The following is a 24,328-nucleotide window of genomic DNA, read 5'->3' as shown; positions in this document are numbered from 1 at the left end:
GGCAGCAAGGGACCAACAAGTGGTATTAGAGCCGTACAAGCGTCGTCGCCGGACTAACCGTCGGCGATGACGAACGGTTTAGAGACGGGCGACGGCAGCGGTGCTGCTGGGGCTGCCCAGCCACGACAGGAGGTCGTCGTGCGCACGGTGCGGGAGGTCAGTGGCACCAGTTGGTCGACGCTGACTCACACCAACTATGGCGAGTGGGCGGTGACCATGAAGGTCAAGCTCAGAGCCCAATGGCTCGAGAATGCCATTGACAAGGGCACCGACAACGAAGAAGACGACATGTCAGTGTTGGAGGCCATCCTCGCTGCTGTGCCAGCGGAGTACAGGGAGTCGCTGGGGGCGAAGAAGTCTGCTATGGGGGCGTGGGAGGCTATTGCAGCGATGCACGTCGGTTCTGATCGCGTAAAGAAGGCGACAACCTAGCTACTGAAGTAGGAGTACACCAACCTCAAGTTCCGTGATGGTGAATCGGTGGAGGACTTCTCCCTCCGCCTGCAGTTGCTCATCAGCAAGATGGGGAGCCACGGCGTCACCATCAACGAAGAGGAAGCGGTCTCCAAGTATCTCCACTCCGTGCCGGTGGAGTACATCCAGATCGCTCTCTCCATAGAGACGATGCTGTCCACCCTCAGCTTTGAGGATGTGAACGGCCATCTACGGGCGGTGGACGAGCGCATGGAGCAAGCCACAACAACGATAGATAGCGGCAAGCTGCTGCTGACAGAGGAGTGGGCTGCCCGGATAAAGAAAAAGAAGTCCGGGGAAGCCTCCTCTAGCCACGGTGGCGACGGCAAGCGCCGCGGTAAGGCTTCTTTGGAGAAGAAGAAAAAGAAGATCGACCCCAACGTCTGCCGGCGCTGCGGGAAGACAGGCCATTGAGCAAAGGAGTGCCCAAATCGTAAGCAGGAGAAGAAGGCTAAGGCTCATTTGGCGCAGGTTGATGATGATGAGGCCACTCTCCTAATGGCAACGTTTTGTGCACTGCACAACATTGAGACCAAGGAGAAGGGAGAGGTGATGGTGGTATACGAGCACGGGAAGGCTCTAAAGGCTATCAGCCTCGCCAAGCCGCGCGTCCAAGTCATCCTCGGATGTGTTGGCAGCGAGCAGGAGCAGCGGTGGTACCTAGACTCCGGCGCCAGCAACCACATGACGGGTTCCAAGGCGGCCTTCTCCGAGCTCGACGGGAACATGGTCGGTATGGTGAAGTTTGGTGATGGCTCAAGGGTGACGATACGAGGGCGTGGCACCATTAACTTTAGGTGCCAGAACGGCAAGCACCGCGCGCTGACGGATGTATATTACATCCCGCAGCTGCGTTCAAACATCATCAGCATTGGCCAGCTGGATGAACGCGGCAGCTAGGTGTTGATCAAGGACAGCGTCCTCAGGATCAGGGACCGGGAGCAGCGGCTTCTTGCCAAGGTGAAGCGGTCCTAGAACCGACTGTAGCTGCTCGATTTGAAGGTGGAGCAACCCATCTGCTTGGCTGCACGGCGCACGGAGGAGCCGTGGCTGTGGTGTGCCCGATATGACCATCTCAGCTTCGACGCTCTTGATCGGCTAGAGAAGATGGTGACTGGGCTGCCTCACATCGAGCACGCCGGCGAGCTGTGTGACAGCTGCTTGGCTGGGAAGCAAAGGAGGCTACCGTTCCCGAAGACAGCGAAGTACCGTGCAGCAGAGGCCCTCAAGCTGGTCCATGGTGACCTTTGCAGGCCGATCACGCCAGCGACGCACGACGGGCACAAGTACTTCATCTTGCTGGTGGATGATCAGAGCCGGTTCATGTGGCTGCAGCTTCTGACCAGCAAGACCGAGGCAGCAAAAGCGATCAAGAGGTTCAAGGCGCGCGCGTGTTACGAAATTGCAGACTTGACCAGCAAGACCGAGGCTGCAGCTTCATGTGGCTGCAGCTTGAGAGCGGAAAGAAGCTGCGCATGTTGCGGACTGATCGCGACAGTGAGTTCACCTCTGTGGAGTTCGTTGTGTACTGTGCGGATCAAGGTGTGGTGCGCCACCACACCGCGCCGTACAGGCCGCAACAGAATGGCATGGTGGAGCGGTAGAACCAGACAGTGGTCGGCATGGCAAGGTCGATGATGAAAGCCAAGAAGATGCCGACGGAGTTCTGGGGCAAGGCGGTGACCACGGCGGTGTTCATTCTCAACTGCGTGCCCACCAAGGCCCTGAAGGGCAAGACGTCGTTTGAGGCTTGGCATGGACGCAAGCCGAATGTGCCCTTCCTCAGGACATTTGGATGCGTTGTCCATGTCAAGAACACAAAGCCCCACCTCGGCAAGCTGGAGGACAAAAGCACACCCATGGTGCTGTTGGGCTACGAGGAGGGCAGCAAGGCCTATCGGCTCTATGATCCCAAGGGAGGCAAGGTGGTGATTTCTAGGGATGTAGTGTTTGATGAGATGGTTGCTTGGGATTGGGAGGATCAAGGCGCCGGGGAAGCTGGTGGCATCAGCAACACCTTCACCATCAAGCACTTGGTGATCCTAGGAGGAGGAGATGCTGCTGCTGGAGAGCAGTCTCCACCAGCAGCGACGCATTCACCTCCACCACAGTCCCCTGCGATGGCAGGACAGAGGACACCGCCACTGGAGTTCGCCTCTCCACCCACCGACATCGATGAGTACGTGGACGCCTTCCACGATGGCGTGGAGGTCTGGTTCAGACGGGTGGACAACATCGTCGACGAAGGGGGAGCTCCTGGGTTGGCCAATCGGTTTCTCGATGACCCAGAGCTGCTCCTTCTCGAGAACCAATCACGCCATAAGAGAGAGGAGCCTACCATGACTCGTCGGGCTCGAGTCGTGATCTTGAACCCCACACAAAAATTGTCCCAAAAATTAAAATCCGATTAATAAAAAGCCCCAAAAACTCAATCTAGTGAACACTACTACATCAAGTATTTTTAGAGTCAGCTGGAAAAAAAATCATAGAGGAGACAATTTCTAGAGGCGTACCAAACCACCCTCAAGATTATTTCTAGAGGAGCCACATCTAGAAAATGAATTTTACAAATAGAGCAAAAAAGAATTTAACACTGGAAGAAGCCCACAAGCTAATCATGTGTTGCTTACTTAGCACTACATTTCAAAGTCACTTATAATTAAGTGGATGATATATTTCTTTAATATTCACTTTAGTGAATATTGTAACGCATATTCGAGATCTTAAATGAACACTACTACATAAAATTTTACCGAGGCGGACAAAAATAATTAACTGAGGCGGGCATCGTAACCGTCGAGAAAAGGTCACGGTAAATGGAACCTTTTCCGAGGCGGTTAGATGCCCGCCTCGATAAATCGAATAAAGAAAACAAAAAAAAGAAAAACCCATGGATAAGCCTAGTGAGCCCATCCAGCCGCCGTCGCGCCCGCTCGCTGGCGGAGGTCACCGGCTCGCCAAATCCGGCCGCTGCTCGCCAGATCTGGCCACCCGCTTGCCCGATCCGGCCGCTGCTAGCCAGATCCGGGCCCCTGCGCCTGGATCTGCCGACCTCGCGACCCAATCCGTCGCCGCCGCGCCATGGGAGAGAGGGAGCCTTGTCCGCGCCTTGAGAAGCCGGAGGGGAGCCGTGACCCGCGCCGCCCAGCCGCCGCCTGGATGGCCTGGTGACGCCGTGACTCCGGTGTCCGCATGAGGCCGCCCTGCCCGTGCCTGAGAGGGAGAGGGAGAGGGAGACCACCGGCTCAAATAGGGAGAGGGAGAGAGAGAGACCACCGACACTTAGAAGAGGGAGAGTGGGAGAGGAGCGGCGCCGAGAGGAGCGCGCTCGGGGAGGAGAGCTGAGGGCGCCGCTTCCTATCGAGCAGAGATGGGAGAGGAGTGGGAGATGAGAGAGGAAACCCTAACTCGTGATTTTATACTTGGTCGCGCCTACGGGCTTGGTCTAGGCCTCGGCCTTTTTTCCGAGGCGGGCCTTATAAGTCGCCCGCCTCTGAAAATAGAGGTATTTTATAAGGTCCGCCTCGGTTAATAAAAATAACCGTCTTGGTTAATCTCAGGTATTAACCGAAGCGGTTGAAATTCTTTTCCGCCTTCGAGGCCCATTTCAAAACGCCTAGCAAAAGATTTTTTCTGTAGCAGTGGAATTTGCGTACTATTAACTTTGGTTTGGACAAAAATACAGTGACTTACCTTGAGCAAGTCGCATTTCAACTTACCTCCACCGTTCAGTCACCTCTTGTGTTTGGAACGCAAAAGCACCTCTTGCAGTTGAGACATAGCGGCTCATGCGCTTTCAAAGCAAAATAAAATACAAGTGTTGACACAACAGCTCATGCGCCTCAAACATAGCTATTTTTACGACATTTTAGACATAGCAAGTCACTAGGTAAACAGGGTGGATAAGGAGTCAACTGGATTTTTTTTCGAGTTTTCTTTAAATTTGACATAATCTTATTTATTATTATCTCATAAATTCTTTGATACCTAACTTTAAACCAAGATTAACGAGCCAAGCTAAAGCCAGAAGTCATTTGAAATCAACTTATTTTTATTTTAAAAGAAAAATGATTTCAATCGGTGATCATTTTTTAAATGAGCTTGTCGAGCCCTTACTAATCAAGTATTGACACTAAAGGGACCATGCCCTTACTAATTAGGTATTGAAAAACTAAAGGGGCCATGGCGTCTAAGAATGGGGTCAATTAAGCAGCTTAAAAACTACTTGGCCTTTATTTGGGCCAACAACCTTTCATACGTAGGCCTTGTTTAGATTCCAAGTTTTTTCACTCTCTCTTCATCACATCAAATCTTTGGACACATGCATGAAGTATTAAATATAGATAAAAAACAACTAATTACACAGTTTGATTGTAAATTACGAGACGAATCTTTTGAGCCTAGTTAGGTCATGATTGGACAATAATTGTCAAATACAAACGAAAATGCTACAGTGCCAAATACTGATTCTCAACCATCATCTAAACAAGGCCGTAGGGTTTGAAATAGAAAAGGGCACTTACCTTGTCATAGGCTTTCTCAAAGTCTATGTTGAAAATAACCCTCTTCAAAAAATTTCGATGAAACTCGTGAATCGTCTCAGAGGATAACAACTCCTTCAAGAATGTTCCGTCCTGCCACGAAGGCCGTCTGGGTCGGTGGTCGTTGTCAGTGGAATTCTCCTACTCTCGTCAATTAGATCAAGTTGGAGGTCAAGCTGTTCGGCTGACATTAATTTCGCACTGTAGCAACTGAAAAACACTGTAGTAGCTGGTTTTTTTTGAGAGAAAAATACTGCTCTGGCTAGAAAAAAAGCTGGCCGGCCAGCCGCACGTGGGCAGCCGAACAAGCCGCATGTTTTCTTGGTCCCTATTCCTTCTATTCTTGTTCTTCTCTCATGTTCTTGGCGGTGTGCGCAAATAGTGGGTTGTAAATGGAATGCTCGATTTGTTGTAAATCAAAGGCTCAAATGTAAATGAGACAAGAGTCTGAGATAATAGAATGAATTGATTGCTTTATTGATTGATCGGTATTGCATATATTTATACATGGGGAATCATTGCAATGAATAACAGGCGACATCTGTTCCTAGTTAAGACTATAGCGACTTATGGGATGAGATATTGAGATCAATTCCGCCCATTTGATTCTTAAAGCTTATGTATCAAGTGCCTGTAAACATCACCGTGTGCTTCCCATAGAGAAGCAGCACATGGCCATCGATTCATGTAAGACTGTTTCGAGCATATCCTGCTCTGCTGCACACTAGCAGCATCTTGACCTCCCCTTTTTTTTTCCACAAAACTCCCTCTCAACCCCTCCTCGGTCTCGCGCTACAAACCCTCTCCTGTTCTCTAGTGTCTTGTCTCTTCCTCTTCTTGCCAGCCCCAGAGATCTCTGGGTTGTAGCCTAAGCCAAACGTCTGTCTTTGTGCCCCTGTCCCAGGGCGACGGCCGCACGAGAAAACTTTTGTATCTCCCTTTTTCTTGTTGTTCCTTCCAATACCTTGACCCTTGGACCAGCCGTAGCCAGCCAGGACCGCAGCAGCAAACGCCTTTGCAGAAAACTTGGGGTACTCCTCCGTGTCACGGTGGTCGGAAAGGGCGGCAATGTCCTGCTTGAACCGCCGCCGCAAGAGCTCGCTGGTGGTGGTGGTGACCTGATGAGGCGGTGCCTTGTTTTTGTCCATGGCGGCAGCAGGGGCGCTTGGCAGGTTGAGGCCGTAGGCGTGGCTGGAGGAGCGAGGGTTGTCGTCGGGCGCCCTGGTGAAGACGATACCTGCTTCCTCGATGATCGCAGGCTTAAGTGACGATGATCCGTCGCAGGGTTCGCGACGAAACAGGTGGAAAGTTGGGGAGCGGTGCGACAATGATAGCGGGGGTTGCGGTTTCGGAGGGGCCGAACTCGGTGATGAACTGCGGGGCGGGCGTGGAGCGAGATCCTGTGCCTTCGTCGGCGACGGCGGCGAGGCAGGCAGGAGGCTTGATGAGCCGGCGACGCTGTGTGGGGATGGAGAAGGAAAGCTTTCCCTGCTTCTCCATTGCAGCGGTGATTAATGAGCCGGGAAACTGCTTTTGGATGATACAGTACAGGACCAATGCAAGGGAGGACCTCTCCTTCGCATCGTATATTTATACACGAGATGATGTGGTGACGACGATAGTGGAATCGAGAATCGTACGTACTTCGTGATCGACTCGGACTCGGACTCGGCCTCCGTCCGGCCGCTAGAGGCATCGCCACGCGGGACGCCGTCGAATTTTGTGCGCCCCCTTCCTCCCAGTTTCCGTCCATCAGCGATCTGCATCTGCCACGTTGAAGAGTTTCCTTCTCTTGTCCGAGTCCGACAGCGGCACCTCGACTATACCGCTTCCTCAGGAGGCCGTCGCGGACGGGAAAAATGGAGTGCGACCGGGAACAATGGAGCCAAGCGCTGCGAGCCGTCACGTACGCGTCTGCGCTGCGCATAATCCTTCGATTTTCATCATTATCATCGTGTCACGCAGAAGAGTTATCATCGTGTCACGTAGAAGAGGAAAAAAAAGAGATCAGCAATCCGATCATCGACAACCGCCCGCCAAAGAGAGGGTCCTTCACGAACACATGACAAATGCGAAAGCTCCCCAAGGTCAGAACGTTAGAAAAACTATCTAAGAATCCATTTGTCTGGACTCCGATACAAAAGAAACAGGAGCTGGACTTTGTAGCTATAATTGTATATCATGTAAGTCACAGTGCACATCAACAAGTACATAAATTCTGACAAGAACAAGAGATAGATTATTACTCAGCATCCTTATACAGTTCGCTCAGCGTCGAAAGCTTCATAAGCATATATCCTCACGGGTCCAAAGGCACAGCCCAAAAACAGAAAACAAAAAAAAAACTGAGCTAGCTATAATACCTGAATCATACGGTAATGAATCGCAACTTCATCATAACTACCAGCTTTGAAAACTCAAAACGAGGCCACTTGCAGCTAAACTCAGCGGTCCTGTAGAATTCATTATCCACAGAATACTTCTTTCTTCGTGGCAACAAAGAATTAGGCAAGAGTGCACTTCACCTTACTCGATCTTGACCGATGAGTAAATCAGCCTTGTGAACAGGAAGCACGCGTAGAATCCGATTGTGCCGGTCAAGGCGAAGAAGGCATACGAGGCAATGAGCATGTAACCGAAGTACAGAACAGCTGAGACAAACTTGGTGATCTCAAGCTTTGTGAAGAAGTAGAAGGTTGCATACAAGAAGAGGTAGAGTGCAGAGGAACCAGATGTCAAGTATGACCTCCACCACCACAGGTAATCCTCGCTGCAGAGCTGGAAGTAACATAGCACAATCGAGATCTCAGCACAAGTCACGATGAGAATCAGGAACACAAGGAAGAGGAACCCAAAGATGTAGTAGAACTGGTGCAGCCAGATGGAGGTAAGGATAAAGAAGAGTTCGATGAACACAGCACCAAATGGAAGGATCCCTCCGATTAGAATCGAGAAGATTGGGTTCATGTACCAGGCCTGCTCAGGGATCTGCCTTGGTATCTTGTTTGTCTTCACTGGATCTTCAATGGTAGGCTTCTTGAAGCCAAGGAAGCTTCCAACGAAAACCAACGGTACTGAGATACCGAACCAAAGGAGGACAAGGGCAAACATGGTGGTGAATGGAACAGCACCCGAGGACTTTTGCCCCCAGATAAGAGCATTCAAGAAGAAGAAAATAGCAAACACACTGCCAGGGAAAGTGAAGGCTGTCCTCAAGGCAATGTTCTTCCATTCTGAGCCCTTGAACAACTTGTAAAGACGTGAAGAAGAGTAGCCAGCAAGCAACCCCATGAACACCCAGAGCAGGAGCATGGCTGTCATCAGTCCACCCCTGTTCGATGGAGAAAGGAAGCCAAGAACCGCAAATACCATAGTGACAAGCAGCATGCCAAAGAATTGGACACCGGTGCCGACATAAACACAGAGCCAGTCTGAGTTTGATGGAGGCCTGAAAACATCACCGTGAACAAGCTTCCATCCAGTCTCCTCCTGGGCCTCTTCCTGAGTCTCAAGTTGGTTATACTTGGAGATATCCCGGTAAAGGGTACGAAGCATGATCATTGCAACCATTCCAGAAAGGAAGAGAACAATCATGAGAGAATTCACAATTGAGAACCAGTGGATCTGATCGTCTGTCATCAACAAATAGCTGTCCCACCGAGATGCCCACTTGATGTCACTCTCCTACAAATTCACAGTAGTTTTCAGAAATGAGCGAACACACAATATTCATGCTCCACTTAGAGGACACTTTGTACTACAGCTACTACAATCACTTATTTGGAATACAAAAAGAATCAAGCATAGTTCTGACCTTGAAATCCACATCATAAGTAAATATGATATCCTTGCCAACTTCAACCTCCTGAGGAGACTCAGATGAAGTAATTATACGCTGAGCGTGAGGATCACACGTTGTCAGGCGGGTCTTCTTATCATTCCATTGCACTTCATATTCATGCTTAACGCTGCAGCATGCGTCATAGTTCTGTGGTTAGATATTAACAAGTAGGATAATGTCTACGTTTAATTACAGCTATTTCATTCCAAACAATGTACCTGTATGGTTTCACTTCAAAGGCCACAATCCTGGAAACATCCCTTTGCTCATCCCTGTGATATTTCACCGTAAAAGATAGATGGTTGTGGATGAAGTATTTTTCATCCTTGCTCTGCCAAATATATGAGAAGTGCATCACATAAGATTATGCATTAATACAACATTTGAGCAACAATGTGTCACAGCCACTTACCCCTGAATATTTTCCTTTGGCCCCAACATGGAATCCATGTTGATAGAAATAAGCACCTTCTTGATCCACTCTTTGGATAGGAACAACTAAAGGTAGGTTGTCAAGAATCCTGTCAATTTAGAGAAATCATGTTTCAACAATTGACAGACATTAATAGATGGTCCTGAATCAAGCAGCAAAATTATTGACATACATGTTAACACGGTACTCATCTTCAATCTTCTCCTTGAGAAGCTTTGCTTCTTTCTCCCCGACAGATATCTTGCAGACTATTTGACACATCTGAGGCTCCCTCATTTCAAACTGAAAAAAGAAGAAGAATATGCTCAACAGTCAAAGTAGTGCCTAAGGTGTCAAACACTGATCAGATAAACCAATGCACAGTGAAAGAACAAACCGTATAGGGAGAGTTTTCAATGCGATCTCCACGAAGAACTTCACCGAGATTTTCAGCACTGTCAACTATGGTATCCGGCTTGCAGAATGGGAGAGAATAGTAGGAGTAGGGAAGTTGTGTCTTGATTGAGGTCAGCTTGTTGACTTTCACAGGAAGTGGATCTTTCTGTAATGATATTTAAAATGCAATAATTCTTATAAACATCTATTAATGTAGTAGAAACATGTCTCCAATATTTTAAGGAATAAGACAGCATGAGGCCACGGATGCTATTAAATACTTCAAACAGCACTAACATGAATATATCAACAAAAGACAAATGCCGATAACAAGTAGGAAGACAATAGGTCAGATACTGACAAACAGACAAATAAAACATACAACGAAACATAAAATATGTTAAAAAAATATTACAGATAAAGGGTGAAAGAAAATGCAACTACTGTCACGATCGCAGTGTGAAGTACTTAGGTTTAATGCTACAAAATCAATGAAAACTACATTCCAGAACAGAACAGTTGCCATAACTAGTATATCGTAATCAACAACGACTGATATTAAAAATGTAACAACCTAATATGATCCTTCTCTGGATGTTGTCGCCGAAGGACTCAGACACTCGGTAATGTAAAATTTTGCAGCTCCACATTCTCCTAGGTGCACACTCTGGGCCCTTCCCGGTGAAGGCACATCTCCGTCGTTTGTCTCTCCATCACGCATCCAACCGCGATGAGAATCTCATGCGGAGAACGTGAAGGGAGAAACACATACGCAGCTTTTTGCACGGCTCATATAGGACCGAAACATTCTCAGGGCCACCCATTGCGCGGAGAGCGAGAATCGTCGCGAACACGCGCAGCCAGATCTCGATGCGGCCGGCCCGCGCGTTCGCAGATCTGGGGCGGCCGACAGCAGATCCGAACCGCACGCGATCCCCAAACACACAAAGCAGTAGGGAGGAGATCTCGAGCCAGGAGGGAAAAGCGGAGGCGAGGTGAGGCCAAGGTGTGGGCTGTCTTACGCGTACCTTCTCGAAGTCATTGGGCGCGACGCCGGGGAGGTAGAACCCTGCGGCCGGCGGCGCGAGCGCGACGATGCAGAGTGTGGCGAGGGCGAAGGCCCACGCCGACGGCGCCATGTCGGCGTTGTGGGCAGGAGGGGCGAGGGGAGTGGCACGACGCTCGCGGCTCCCCCGGGCGCGGGGGCAGAGTAGAGACGAGACGGACGAAGAAGAGAATGAGATGGCGCTTTTCCGCTGCGTTGCGCGAAGAGGTCGTGGTGGTTTAATTAAAGATGGCAACACGGCTCCCGATACCCGACGGGTATCTGATCCGCGGACGGGGATGGGATTATATATTTAACCGTAGGCGTCTAAACGACAAAGAATCCTGACAGGCATAACGGGTACGAGAACGTTTTCTATTTATCCGTCTCTGTTACCCACGAGGGAATATAACTATTTGAGCTGTTATGTGAGTATTAGACTAAAAAAGCTCAACACAGATATTTTGGTCTAAATTTAAACAATCATATGTATAGTTTGTGTGTTCTAGAAACCCTAGTTTAATTTTTTTCTCACTATCTCCGCTAGCAGCACAAGCACACCTGCCTCACGAGCGCTCGTGCCCCTCGCTTCTTCAGTTCGGTCTCTCTGCCACCTTTGCTCGTCCTCCTCGCAACCTCGTTCTTTCTCCTCGGCATTTCCGAGACTCCGACACTTATACCCGGGTGAAGAAGAAACGTCTCCGATTACAAAGCTGCGATCCCAAGTGTCCTTATTTATTGGGTATGCAATACCCGTCTGGTATCTATTACTCGACCGATGTCCGACGGATACGGCGATAAACAAAAATCTATACCCGAGACAGTTAAGGAAGACGGAGACAAAATGAATTCTCCGTAGCGAAGAAGAGAACGTTCCGACGATACCGGACGATCAGTACATCCCCGTTGTCATACTTAGGTTTAATGGAGGTGGGCGCAGGGGCATACGGGCGTTGCGCGGCCAACCCAGACTATCTGTACTGTCGCCGCCAGGTGGACCCGGTACGTGCAATCTGGTCGCGTTGCCCCATCATTCAGTGAGAGTAAAAAAGTTTTGTGGCGAGACAGCCCGTGCGCCTAGTTCCACGTTGCTTCTTTTTACCGGCTCGGTGAATCTCGATAACGGATAAACTTGGTTCCACGACTTACCTCCAGGTGCACTTCGGGTGGTCCTACCTGTCAGTAAAGTACAAAATTTTAGTGCCCACAGGATCGTAACGAAGAACCTTACACTGACACCAGGGCCCGACACGCCGGTCCCACTTTTCAGTGGTTTGCCCTGTACAGGTGTTGGTTGGTGTAGCAAGCAGTGTCGTGGGACTGGAACGTCTCACCTACGTGACAACTCGAGCTTTGCTTGCGTTCGTGCCAAACGATTCGGGCAGGTGGGGCCCTCACGCCAAAGGGGTCAAGGGAGGGCCCACGCGTCAGCGGGTATGTTAGGTGCGCGCCACGGAAAGAAAAGTGAGTTTGGTGCTGTAGTATGTGTGTGTTGTTGGGGTGGTGGGGGGAGCACGCACGGGCACGACTGGAAGAAGAGCACAGCAGCCCGCCGACGCGAACCACTGCTGGTGCCCCTACAAGGACCCAGCATCGGCAACTGACGCACGGGCCCGGCACCAAGAGCCCACCTGTCGGCTACACCGTGCAAAGTGTCCCTTTTAGTGCACGTTGAATATGGGGACGGACTCTGTCGGTGGCCATTGGCGACGACCCACTCGCCCACTCCGATGGACCTTTGAGACTGGCTACGCGCCCCATGACAGGTAGGACCAGCGCCTTCATTCCCTGCTGGTAAGGGCAAGCCTGTATCAGAGAGGTCAGAGACGGCTTCCCAAAAGACCCAAATGCTGCAGATCGAATCAAACCATTTCCCGATGCATTGACTTCGATAGTGTTAACGACTCTGGCTGCACATACTCAACTCAAGTTGTTGCTTTGTTTTTCTTTTTTTTTCAATTAAATTAGGAAGTTGTTGTTTAAAGAAGACGACTCCGAGTCTAGGTCATCAGTTGTCCTCACTCCTCACTTCCTCAGCATTACATTACCTTTTGGGACATCTTCAGAGAAGAAAAGGGGATCAAGTTTCAAATATGTGTGTCATATCGCTCAGTTGTTCATTTGGTTTCTTTATCCGTACCATTACAGTTTTATAAGTTTAGAGAAATACCATTATTATTCGTCTATTTGGAAACGTATCATTATAATTCTTGTTCAGCTTAAATCATGTCATTTTCTACGTATTCTACAGTGTTGGGCCCACGCGCAGGTGACTAAAGGCAGATGTATTTTCGTATGTCCAAAATATCCCTCTACTTCTATTTCCCTTCCCTCGCTGCCATATGGGCCTCACACGTCAGCTTTTTCTTCGACCTCCAGCCGATGGTGACCAGATCGGCTACGGCAAGCAACCAGATCGGCTACGGCAAGCCTGGCGCGTGACCATCCGCTCTGGCAGCATCCTGGCGCCCACACCCCACGGCAAACTCGAGGACGATCTTGTCGTCGACCATGCTCCGGCGGCCACGTGAGCGAGCAGAAGCCGTCACCGCCGCCACGCAGGCACACGTGCGAGCAGCTGCGCCGCGGGCGCGTGCGCAAGCAGCAGCAGCCGCCGCCAGCGCGGGCGCGCGGACCAGCAACACGCACGCGCGAGACCTGCAGTCCCGACACGCCGTTGTGGAGAAGGAAGGAGAGGGCGCTGACGTCCGTGTGTGCCTCAACGCCGACGGCCAGCTCCGGCTGCGGGCACCTCGGGTAGTAGTTGATCTTGAGCTGCAGGAGGAGGTCGAGATCCTGCTGTTGTTCGTCACCTGCTGCTGTATGGGTGGTGAGCGCCTTCTCTAGCGCGGTCTGTGCCGAGGAGCCCCATGGAGAGGATGGCGAGCCGCGTGGAGGCCAGCTCCCGTGTTCGGTGGCCGAAGTCACGGGTGGCAGGTCACTGCAGGTCGGCCATGCCGCCGTCGTTCTCGTGCGGGAGCAGCAGGATGTGTGGGGCCCGATTTGATCACGGCCGGTCAGCTGGAGGTTGAAGAAGAAGCTGAAGCGTGGGGCCCACGCGTCAGCGAGGGATGGGAGAGAGAAATATAGGAGTATTTTGGGACATACGAGAATACAACTGTCTTTAATCACCTACGCGTGGGCCTAAAGTTGTAGAATACATAGAAAATGGCACGATTCAAGCTGAATAAGAATTATAATGGCATGTTTCCAAATATGTGAATAGTAATGATATTTCTCCAAACTTGTAAAATTGTAATGGTACAAATCTAAAAAACCCTTGTTCATATGATTAATAAGCATAGATTATACAAAAATTAGGAAGCATATGGAAATAGACAAATTATTGGTATTAGTCAATGATGTGTGTTTGTATTCCTTAAAAAATGATGTGTGTTAGTGTTGAGAGTTGAGAATATTGTACATCTAATTGGCAACTATACAATACATTTTATTCATTGATTTATAGATTACTCAAATCAGTCAGGTCAAATGAGTGCACTAGGATGTTAGGCGCTTGCTTAGGTCTTACGAGTTACAAGTTGTTGTGGAAGTATCCTTCCCACACCAACGCTGATGGAAGCACTCCAACATATATATAGACAGAGTGCGCACTAGAGTTGCAGACTTGTAGTAGTCACTAACGAAAAATTATGTAATGTTCAAAAATAAAAACATGAATTTAAAGAGACATTAAGACATACAAAGCAAGAGTAGTTTGTTTAAACAAGATTATTAGAGAAATGTAAATAGTTTCACACTTTGTGAATAATATATCAAATTAATTCATCTAACACACATATTACTTACTGATTACTTCTTATGATGTCTAACCGCGTATGGTTGAGTTTTCTCACCTTGTCTTCTTTGACGATGCTATCACCCAGGATAATGATTAAGAGCCATATATGTTACGTTAGCATTTCTACGTGTCTTTGTGGCAGGATTGTATGATTTCATCGTTCCTATGTGGAGGTTCCTGTTCCAGGCAAGTCAATTTTTTCACCGAACTATTAGATTGATGAATCCAAAGAAAATGGCTCCAATTTGATCCTTGACCTTTCCGCCTACGAGATTGATGTTGGTTCAATGTAGACCTGAGCAAATTAGGCCCCGCCTGAGCCCGCTGTGTTTTGGCCTGCCCATGGACCTTAGTCGATAGGGCCTGAACATAGATATCATTGATTTTTTTTTCTCGGTCCAAGCCTGACCCGAAATATTTATTTTAGCTGTTTTACGCTATAAACTCTGCTAGCGGCCTGCCTAGGCCCGGGCTCAGTACGAGCCCAGCCTCTAAGAATAGGCCTGACTCGCCTAGTGGAATGGTCATGGGTGGGATTATTTCGTCCGAAATAACCGGGGGTTTTTTCGGCTGGGCTCGGACCGCAAAATGCTCAGGTCTAGTTCAATGTATTAAATTCATTTTGACAATGTATTCGCTATTGTAAACTATCAATGGTTAGGCTTACTACCCTTTTCTTTTTGTATTAATGAATAAGGGTTGGGTATATTGTCAAACCTAGTAGTACAAGGTTTTAATCCAGATTTGACAATTCGCTTTGTTTAACTGATGCACGGCACAACAATGTGAAGAACGATTAATGTTATAGCAATGCGAAGAAAGTTTAGTGTTATCGAAGGTGAAGACAAGCGCCTGATTGTGATATGTTTGTGGTCCCCTCAAATTAGAGGTGGGCCTATGATTTAAAGAACATGTATTCAAAAATTTAAAAGATAAAAAGAATGATTGATTTTACCCTATTTTGACATATATAATTGGCTATCCACTTACTATTGATTAACAAAAATAACAGATATCCAATGAATACCCCTTGGGCCCCCTTCTGCTTTGATCACAAATAAGTGAATTTCTTGGTTGTATGAACTCAACGGATTTCAATTTTTGATTAATATTGTACGTATATCTCTATTGAGTTTAAATATCTAAAAATAGGAGTACATTTATTTAAAAACGATTATTTTATAATAATATACTTTTGGTACGTGTTACAAACACTTTTTTTTCTGAGTTATAATACAAACATAGACACAAATATCCATACACCGCACACTCACGCTGTGCCTGCATGCACGAATGACCACCAACAAGCAAAGCAGATGTGTGTGTGTGTGTCTATATATATATATATATATATATATATATATATATATATATATATATATATATATATATATATATATATATATATATATATATATATATATATAAGAGTTAGATGCACCAGAGATCTATTAACTTATGATGAGGTTTCAGTTAGGTCCATCAACTTTTAAAGTGACTTTTTGGGTCCATAAATTTAGTATGTAGTATCACTTAGGTCCATAGCTGTCCATATTAGCTTCTTGTGCTGATGTGACCTACTGACTTGTCCTTCTAAAGTAACTATTCACGCTTTATTTCGTCAAACATCCCATGGGCGCGTGAGCAGGTGAGCGAGGGGACGTGGAGAACACGTTGGACGAAGCCGACGCGTCGGTGGAGGTGTCGCGGTGGCAGCGCCACTCCATCGACCGCGTGCCGGCGTGCATCAAGGACCTGAACCGCAAGGCGTACAAGCCGCAGGTGGTGTCGCTGGCCCCTTCCACCACGGCCACGACGGGGAGCTCCTACCCATGGAGGAGCACAAGCGGCGCGCGCTGCGACACCTGCTCCGGCGCGCCAAGCGGCCACTGGAGGAGTTCGTGGCCGCCGTGGACGCCCTCCTGGGAGCCCACCTCGGTCGAGGCTAGCGCGGCGGCAGAGCCCATGCCCGCGGCTGCCGGTGGTGGCGCTCGCGGCCGGCAGATCCTGCGCACGCCGGCAACCGGTGGTGGCCCGCGTGCCCCTTCCTGACTCCCTGTTCTTCTCCCCTCGCTCACCGTTCATGACGAGGAGGAAGACGGCGGCAGCGAGGGACATGAACGCCCAAGGGCTCTGGAAGTAGGTGTGGACCAGGTTGGCACGCCAAAAGTTCCACGGCTTCCCGCAGTAGGCGTTCACCTCCCGCTGCACAGCATCCAGCGAGCTCTGCGGCTCGAGCACGACGTCCTTGGAGATGCTGTTGAACAGCTGTGCCACCGCCTTGTCGCTACCGATGGTGTTCTGGATGATGCCGCTGGTGCTGAGCAGCGCCACGTCCTTGGCGGAGTCGATGATGTTGTCCATGAAGAAGACGTACGCGGTCACGTCGTTGCCGGTGCCGACGTGTAGCCGCTCGAACGCCATCAGGTTGAGGAACATGTTAGAAACGCAGTGCCTCTCTTAAGCGTAGATCAGGGGGTAAGCATCTTACTTAGATGGGGAAACTGTTATGTACCTTATCGTAGGTCATCATACGGTCCATGGCGCCATAGTGGCTTGGACGGTGAGGTCATGGCAGCTCGGCGCGGTGGAGCACCACTGTAGTGGGGGCGAGGTCCAGTGGCGATGTAGAGGCGACGGTGAGGTTGGTGGGGTTTCCCGTCGCTGGCAGCACTCACTTTAGATCGGATTAGGTTTTCTGTTGATGGGTCACGGTGGCTCCGGTCAACCTCATAATTAGAGCCATAATTCCCACCTCTCTTTATATAGTGCTGTGCGACAGGGGCCCACCAACCATATTAGGGTTGGACGCCCCTGATCAGGGCGCAGATCTAAGGGCCCAATAGGCCATTGGGCCTATTGGTGGAGATCAACTAACATTCTCCCCCTTGATCTCACTACCATCTTTCAATTTCATATCATTTACTTTTGTTCATTCCATTACAGATTAGTGCATAGAGCATGTTTCATCATCACGGTCAATTACCGATAGATTTAACAGCTACAACACACCACTCTGTTCTGAAATAGATACTTAACTTTAGGCCTTCTTTTGTCTAGGAATTATAGGCTTTCCCTTAAACCCATGCTAGCTACATGTTCTCTGAACACGTTGGGTGGTAAGCCTTTTGTAAACGGACCCGCGAGCATCTTTTTGGTACTTATATGCTCAAGACTTATGACATGATCTCAAACTTTATCTTTCACAACATAATACTTTATGTCAATATGTTTGGCAGCACCACTTGACTTATTATTGTGAGCATACTGTACTGTCGGATTACTATCGCAGTATAACTTAAGTGGTCTATAGATGTCGTCAACCACCTTCAAACCAGGTATGAATTTCTTTAGCCAGTTCATCTGCCTCGTTGCCTCATAACACGCTACAAACTGTCATACATTGTGGATGATGTAGTGACAGTTTGCTTTGAGCTTTTTCATGAAATAACTTCCCCTGCGAGAGTGAATACATATCCAGACGTGGATTTTCTATCATCTCCCGCATAATCAGAATCTGAATATCTCACTATATGGAGTGAATCATATCTTCTATACGTCATCATAAGGCTTTTCGTTCCTTGCAAATAACGTAAGACTTTCTTTACTAATTTTCAGTGTTCTGTTCTAGGATTGCTCTAGAATCTACCAAGTAACCCGGTAACAAATGCCAAGTCAGGGCGTGTACATATTTGGGCATATTGCAAGCTTCCGACAGCTGAAGCATATGGAACCACTTTCATTTGATCGATCTCATATTGGTTCCTAGGGCATTGAAAATCCCTATATCTGTCGCCCTTAACTATAGGAGCAGGTGATGGACTACATTTGTGCATACTAAATTTCTTTAAGATCCTTTCTATGTATGTCTTTTATGACAGTCCTAATACCCCTTTACTTCTATCTCGATGAATCTTGATCCCTAGAATGAATGAGGCTTCACCAAGATCTTTCATATTAAATTTTGAGGACAAAAACTTCTTTGTCTCCAGTAGTAGACTGACATCACTACTAGCAAGTAAGATATTATCCACATACAGGACAAGGAAGATAAACTTCTTATTCTTAAACTTTGCATAGACACAATTGTCCTCTACATTATCTTTAAACCCAAAATTCCTTATTGTTTGATCAAACTTCAAGTACCACTGTCTTGAAGCTTGTTTTAATCCATAAATGGATTTCTTTAGGCGGCGTCCCATTCGTTCTTTTCCTTCCATGACAAAACCTTTCGGTTGTGCCATGTTAACATTTTCCTCCAAGTCCCCGTTGAGAAATATCGTCTTTACATCCATCTGATATAACTCTAAATCGCAATATGCCACTAATGCCATTTTGATTCTGAAGGAATCCTTACATGAGACTAAAGAAAAGGTCTCATTGCAATCAATCACTTCTCTTTGCGTAAAGTCTTTTGCCATAAGTCATGCTTTATATCTCTCTATATTCCCTTAAGAGTCAAGTTTTGTTTTGTAGATCCATTTATAGCCTACTGTTTTGCTCTTTTAGAAATTATTTCCAAGTCCCAAACTTTATTGGTATTCATAGATCGATTTCATTTCATCTTCCATGGCCTCAAGCCACTTTGATGAATGATCACTTCTTTTGGCTTCTTCAAATGAGGTGGGATCATCCTCCATTTGAAATTCTTCAGTATTGTATACTTCATAGTCAGCAGGAATAGCTGATTTTCTTACTCTTTGAGACCTTCTAGGGGCCTCTACATTTGGCACATCTTCTGTTTGAGGCTGTTGTTGCTCCCCTCATGTGTGGCAATAGGTTCTATAGGATCCTAAAGAAAAGGTTCCTCATCATCATTCATTGTTGCCACAGGCGGAATAACAATAGGTGCTGGCACTATAGTATCTTGCACTGTCGGTGCAGCGACTGCAGGTAGTGAGAAAATGGCTCATGAATCATCGGAGTGGGCGCATACACCCACTTCTCTTCAAGGTCAATTTCTCGAGCTACCATGCTCCCCCTCATCATTTCATCCTCTAGGAAGACAGCGTGTCTCGTTTCCACAAACTTTGTATGTCTCTCTAGACAGTAGAAACAAAAAACTTTTTAACTTTTCTGGGCAGCCAATGAAATGACAACTTACTGTTTTGGGATCTAGCTTCCTAATGTTTGGGTTAAATACTTTAGCCTCAGTAGGACTCCCCCCCACACGTAAGTGGTTTAGTGAGGGTACTCTTCCTATTCACAACTCATACGGTGTTTTGGACACCGTCTTACTTGGTACTTTATTGAGCATATGAATGATGGTTTTTAACGTCTCCATCCACAGGCTCAATGGTAAGGCGGAGTAACTTATCATACTGCGCACCATATCCATCAGGGTATGATTGCGTCTTTCAGCTACTCCATTCTGCTGAGATTCGCCCGGTATATAATACTAGGCTACTATGCCATTCTCCTGTAAGAATCTTGCAAAAGGTCAAGGAACTTGACCATATGGGGTATGCCGACCGTAGTACTCCCCCCATGGTCAGACCTGACTGTCTTAATCTTTAAATTATGTTGGTTTTCAACTTCTACCTTAAATATCTTAAATTTATCCAATGCTTCTATTCTTTCTTTGATTGGATAAATGTAGCCATAATGGGAGTAATCATCTGTGAATGTTATGAACGAATCATAACCATCCACACTCTTTACAGAAAACAGACCACAGATGTCTGTGTGAATAATCTGTAAAATTCCTGCGCTTTGTTTTGCATCTTTCTTAATTTTTTACATACTTTTCTTTTATGCATTCTCTGTATTGTTCTAAATCTGAGAGCTCTAATGGAGGAAGAATATTATTCTTAACTAGTCTTTCTATTCTCCCCCTCGAAATATGCCCTCAACGACAGTGCCATAATTTCGACGACGCATCGTGAGCTCTCTTATCCACCATTTCCAGAATAACTCTCTGTCACCAGCTACTTTATCAGCTGGGTAGCATATGCCTTTGAAGAGCCAGTGAACTGACTCTTTATTTTATCGAGATATTCGGTGCCCGTGTCACACTCTAGGATTGAGCCCACAATTGCAGGCTTAATCGTGTTCTTTATCACAGCCAAACATTTTTTGTTAGCAGTGACCCACTTCCTATGTTCAAGGTCATAGGACATCTTTCGTGATTCAAAATCCCTCTCTTTAGTTGCCCAAGCGACATCATCCTCGTTTGTCTCCCTCACCGATGCCACAGGCTCAGTGGAACACGGTGAGGTGACTACACAGTCCACCTCAGCCAAGATGAGGGCTAGGTCAATCTTTTTCTTAACATAAAATAACAACAATTGCATGTCTTGATTCCAACGTTGGTCAAAATCAAAACATACAACTGTTCTTATACATTAATTCTACATCACCGTTGGGCAGAAATAGAAATAATACATAAAATCATTAAGATTTACAATATTGTTATTAATAACATTGGTAAGAAAATAACAACATCATAATCATGTCAAAATATCTTTTTCTCCAATAAAATATCACGTTGGTTCAAAATAACTGGAGAATAAACAATTTCTTTAGCAGCGAAAACATAAAAAAAATTCATTATCTATTTTTCAGAAGCATTAAACTTTTCTCAAACATTCTGTGAAAAATTATTCCATTGGTTCAAATTTTAACAGAGATATTAAACTAGACAATTCATCGAAATCTACTTCTGAAAATTAAATAAACTTTAAATCTTTTCATCCTATTCATTCTGGCCCGGCCTGTTGCAGCAGTAAAACGGCCCAGCAAGCCAGCGCAGTGCCTGACCCAGCGGCGTAGCAGTGCGCGTGGCCCAGCAACGCGCCAGCGCACCCCAGGCCCATCAGCTACAGTAGCGGCCCGGCCTGCAACAGCAGCTCTTTCGCGCGTGCGCGCGGCACCTCCCCCGCGCCCAGGCCGCAACCTGGGCCTAGACCACGAAAGTGGCCCGCCACGCTCGCCCGCCTGGGCCGAAAGGTGGCCCATTGAATCTGAGACGTCCACGTTGATCTGACGGCTGAGCGACGATGTCGCTGGATCAAACCCCCCCGGCCACGGCTGCCCTAGAAACTATAGGCATTTCTTTCCTTCCTTTCTCTTTCTCAGCGCAGCAGCTCTCATTGCAGCGAGCAGTGGCGGCGACCGAGCGACATGGCGTCGTTGTCGGCCCTTTTGCCGAAGTGCGCGCTCCCTACGCGGGTGAGCGCGCTGTCGTCGAGCGGACTAGCGGCGGTGCCCCACCACGCCCATGGAGGCCATGCCTGAGCGGCAGCGGCGCTGTCTTTTCGCGCGCCGGTGAAGCGGCAGCGCACCTGTTCGTCCCACGCGACGGCGGTGTCGGCAGCGGCGAGGGTAGGCCTCTGCCCTTCCCTTTCTTCTTCCCCTTCTAGATCTAAGTCATGCGATTGGGGATTAGGGTTAGGGTTACGGTTTCTTTTCCCGATTCAATTCGTTCGATTCGATTCATCTCTTTCATTTAATTTCTTTTCTTTTCTATTTGTACTGAATCGCTCTCTTCCCCTTCCTCATCGCGAGTTAGGGTTAGGGTTCGGTTGAACCCGATTTGGTTTTTCTCTTGGTTTTGATTCGAGATCGGTGAGATAAGCCCCTTCCCATCTTCCCCTTCTTCTCTTTTGGATCTTCTTTATTTTCTTTTTGGAGATTTGGGGTTGGGGTTAGGGTTAGGGTTTGACTCACTGGAGTCACTGTTCTTCTTCCTAGTGAGTGCTTTGTGGGTTAGGGTTTGGCTTTGATTCTCTTCTAGACCGAATCCCTCTTCCTTTGTTCTTTCTTTCACCCAGTTAGGGTTAGGGTTAGGGAACCCCTTCTGTCTGCTCAGATTTGAAAGGAGGTCTGTTCTTTTCTTGCCGCGCGTCGGCGAAGACGGCGGTGCGGCACCTTTCCTCGCGCGGTGGCGATGGTGATCGGGAGTTCAGTGACATCTGCCACCCTCCTGTTCTCTTTTCTCTTTTCTTTTACCCGGTTAGGGTTAGGGTTTCAATCCGAAACGGATTGAACCCTTGTTCTTTCTTTTATTTCTTTTTAATGCTTTACCCCATACTAGATCTACACACTAGTAACCTTGGCTCTGGTACCATTGTTAGAAATGTAGCACCTCTCTTAAACATAGATCAGGGGGTAAGCATCTTACTTAGATGGGGGAACTGTTATGTACCTTGCCCTAGGTCATCATACGGTCCATGGCGCCTCAGCGGCTTGGACGGTGAGGTCATGGCAGCTCGGCGCGGTGGAGCACCACCGTAGTGGGGGTGAGATCCAGTGGCGATGTAGAGGCGACGGTGAGGTTGATGGGGCTTTCCGTCGCTGGCAGCACTCATTTTAGATCGGATTAGGTTTTCTGTTGGTGGGTCACAACGGCTCCGGTCAACCTCATAGTTAGAGCCCTAATCCCTACCTCTCTTTATATAGTACTATGCGACAGGGGCCCACCAACCATATTAGGGTTGGGCGCCTTCGATCAGGGCGCAGATCAAGGGCCCAATATGGTGGAGATCAACTAACAACACGTACTCGGTGGAGTTGTCCACCGACACCGCCGGCATGCTCAGCACGCCGCCGCGGAACTGGATGTTGTGGAGGCTGTCCGAGTTGGTCTTCCTGAACCGGATCCCAGCCTCGTACAGCTCCACCGCCGATCGGATGATGTCCGTCGTATCCGGCGCGATGTCCCATGATAGTACCTGTGGCGGCTGCTTCGGGCCGTAGAGCATGCTCCAGCGGCGCACGTCGAGCGAGTGGAGCCCCAGAGTGCTGCCCGGCGACAGCCGGGATGACGGGGACCCAGACATGAACCTCAACACCATCCTGTTGATCACGTCGGCGCTCTGATGCGTTCTTGGCACCATCCATATGCACAACAGCATGCTTATTCACTTGGCCTCGTAAGTCGTAATACTATGTAAAAAATGAACTAATAATCTTGTACCGGAGGCTTGCTAGTCTCGACGGCGACGAGCTTCTCAAGCAGGAGCAACGGCAGCTGGTTCTCGAGCATGAGCATGTCGCGGCGGATGTATGGCACCATGTAGAGCACCCCATGGTGGCTGAAGATGGGGTCGTTGGGCGCGTAGTCGCTGACGTTATTCCTCCCGTCCTCCTCGGTGGCCTTCATCACCCCATGCTTCGAAGCAGCCGTCGACGATCATCATCTCCAGGAACCGCTCCCTCCCGTCGGTGTCGTGCCACTCGTCGCCGAGGTCCAGGTACGCGCTCTCCAGCTGCTCCGCGACGTCCTCCACGGCGGCCGCGAACTCCTCCAGCGGCCGCTTGGCGCACCGGAGCAGGTGCCGCGCGCGCCGCTTGTGCTCCTCCATGGGCAGGAGCTCCCCGTCGTGGCCGTGGTGGAAGGGGCCCAACGACACCACCTGCGGCTTCTACGCCTTGCGATTCAGGTCCTTGATGCACGCCGACACGCGGTAGATGGAGTGGCGCTGCCACCGCGACACCTCCACCGACGCGTCGGCTTCGTCCAGCGTCTTCTCCACGTCCCCTCGCTCACCTGCTCGCGCGCCCACGGGATGTTTGACGAAATCAAGCATGAATAGTGCTTCAGAAAGACAAGTCGGCAGATCACGTCAGCATGAGAAGTCAATGTGGACATCTATGGACCTAAGTGATACACCATTCTAAGTTTATGTATCTAAAAAGCCACTTTAAAAGTTGGTGAACCTAACTGAAACCTTCTCATAAATTAATTGATCTTTGGTGCATTTAACTCAAATACAAATATACATGTAAAAGGGAAAAGAGCACAGGAAACCAAAAGGCAGATGTACGCCAGCATCAGCATGCACTTTAATATCCCTCCTCGTCCACACATCCAGCC

The 24,328-nt window shown here is 48.3% G+C and overlaps 2 protein-coding genes and 1 pseudogene across 2 annotated transcripts; all 3 read right to left on the bottom strand.

Annotated features, from left to right (window-relative positions):
- Positions 1-5,785: 5,785 nt before the first annotated feature.
- On the bottom strand, positions 5,786-6,515 carry LOC136468928 (protein MOS2-like). The gene is made up of 2 exons (XM_066467324.1): positions 6,360-6,515; positions 5,786-6,274 (listed from the first exon to the last, which is right to left on the bottom strand). The coding sequence occupies exons 1-2, from the start codon at positions 6,513-6,515 to the stop codon at positions 5,786-5,788; spliced, it is 645 nt and encodes a 214-aa protein (XP_066323421.1).
- Positions 6,516-7,231: 716 nt separating this feature from the next.
- Positions 7,232-10,970, bottom strand: LOC136476239 (transmembrane 9 superfamily member 9-like). The gene is made up of 7 exons (XM_066474002.1): positions 10,693-10,970; positions 9,666-9,830; positions 9,462-9,571; positions 9,269-9,377; positions 9,075-9,187; positions 8,830-8,983; positions 7,232-8,699 (listed from the first exon to the last, which is right to left on the bottom strand). Exons 1-7 carry the CDS (start codon positions 10,801-10,803, stop codon positions 7,542-7,544), a joined length of 1,920 nt encoding a protein of 639 aa, XP_066330099.1. The 5' UTR covers positions 10,804-10,970; the 3' UTR covers positions 7,232-7,541.
- A 4,811-nt stretch (positions 10,971-15,781) lies between these two features.
- On the bottom strand, positions 15,782-24,041 carry LOC136468927 (UPF0481 protein At3g47200-like; annotated as a pseudogene).
- Between the last annotated feature and the right edge of the window lie 287 nt (positions 24,042-24,328).

Source organism: Miscanthus floridulus, chromosome 8 (assembly GCF_019320115.1).
Source record: "Miscanthus floridulus cultivar M001 chromosome 8, ASM1932011v1, whole genome shotgun sequence".
NCBI lineage: Eukaryota > Viridiplantae > Streptophyta > Magnoliopsida > Poales > Poaceae > Miscanthus > Miscanthus floridulus.
Note: the sequence above shows the minus strand (reverse complement) of the source record. Positions and strands in the feature narration are given on the sequence as shown.

Bases quoted from the DNA above. Each gene is read 5' to 3' on its own strand.
- LOC136476239 (XM_066474002.1), bottom strand. From the start codon at position 10,803: ATGGCGCCGTCGGCGTGGGCCTTCGCCCTCGCCACACTCTGCATCGTC. The intron at 9,188-9,268 runs GTAAGTGGCTGT...TATATTTGGCAG, and splicing joins CCAAAGGAAAATATTCAGGG to AGCAAGGATGAAAAATACTT. The intron at 8,700-8,829 runs GTCAGAACTATG...GTGAATTTGTAG, and splicing joins CTTATGATGTGGATTTCAAG to GAGAGTGACATCAAGTGGGC.
- LOC136468928 (XM_066467324.1), bottom strand. From the start codon at position 6,515: ATGGAGAAGCAGGGAAAGCTTTCCTTCTCCATCCCCACACAGCGTCGC. The intron at 6,275-6,359 runs GCAACCCCCGCT...TCGTCACTTAAG, and splicing joins AGTTCGGCCCCTCCGAAACC to CCTGCGATCATCGAGGAAGC.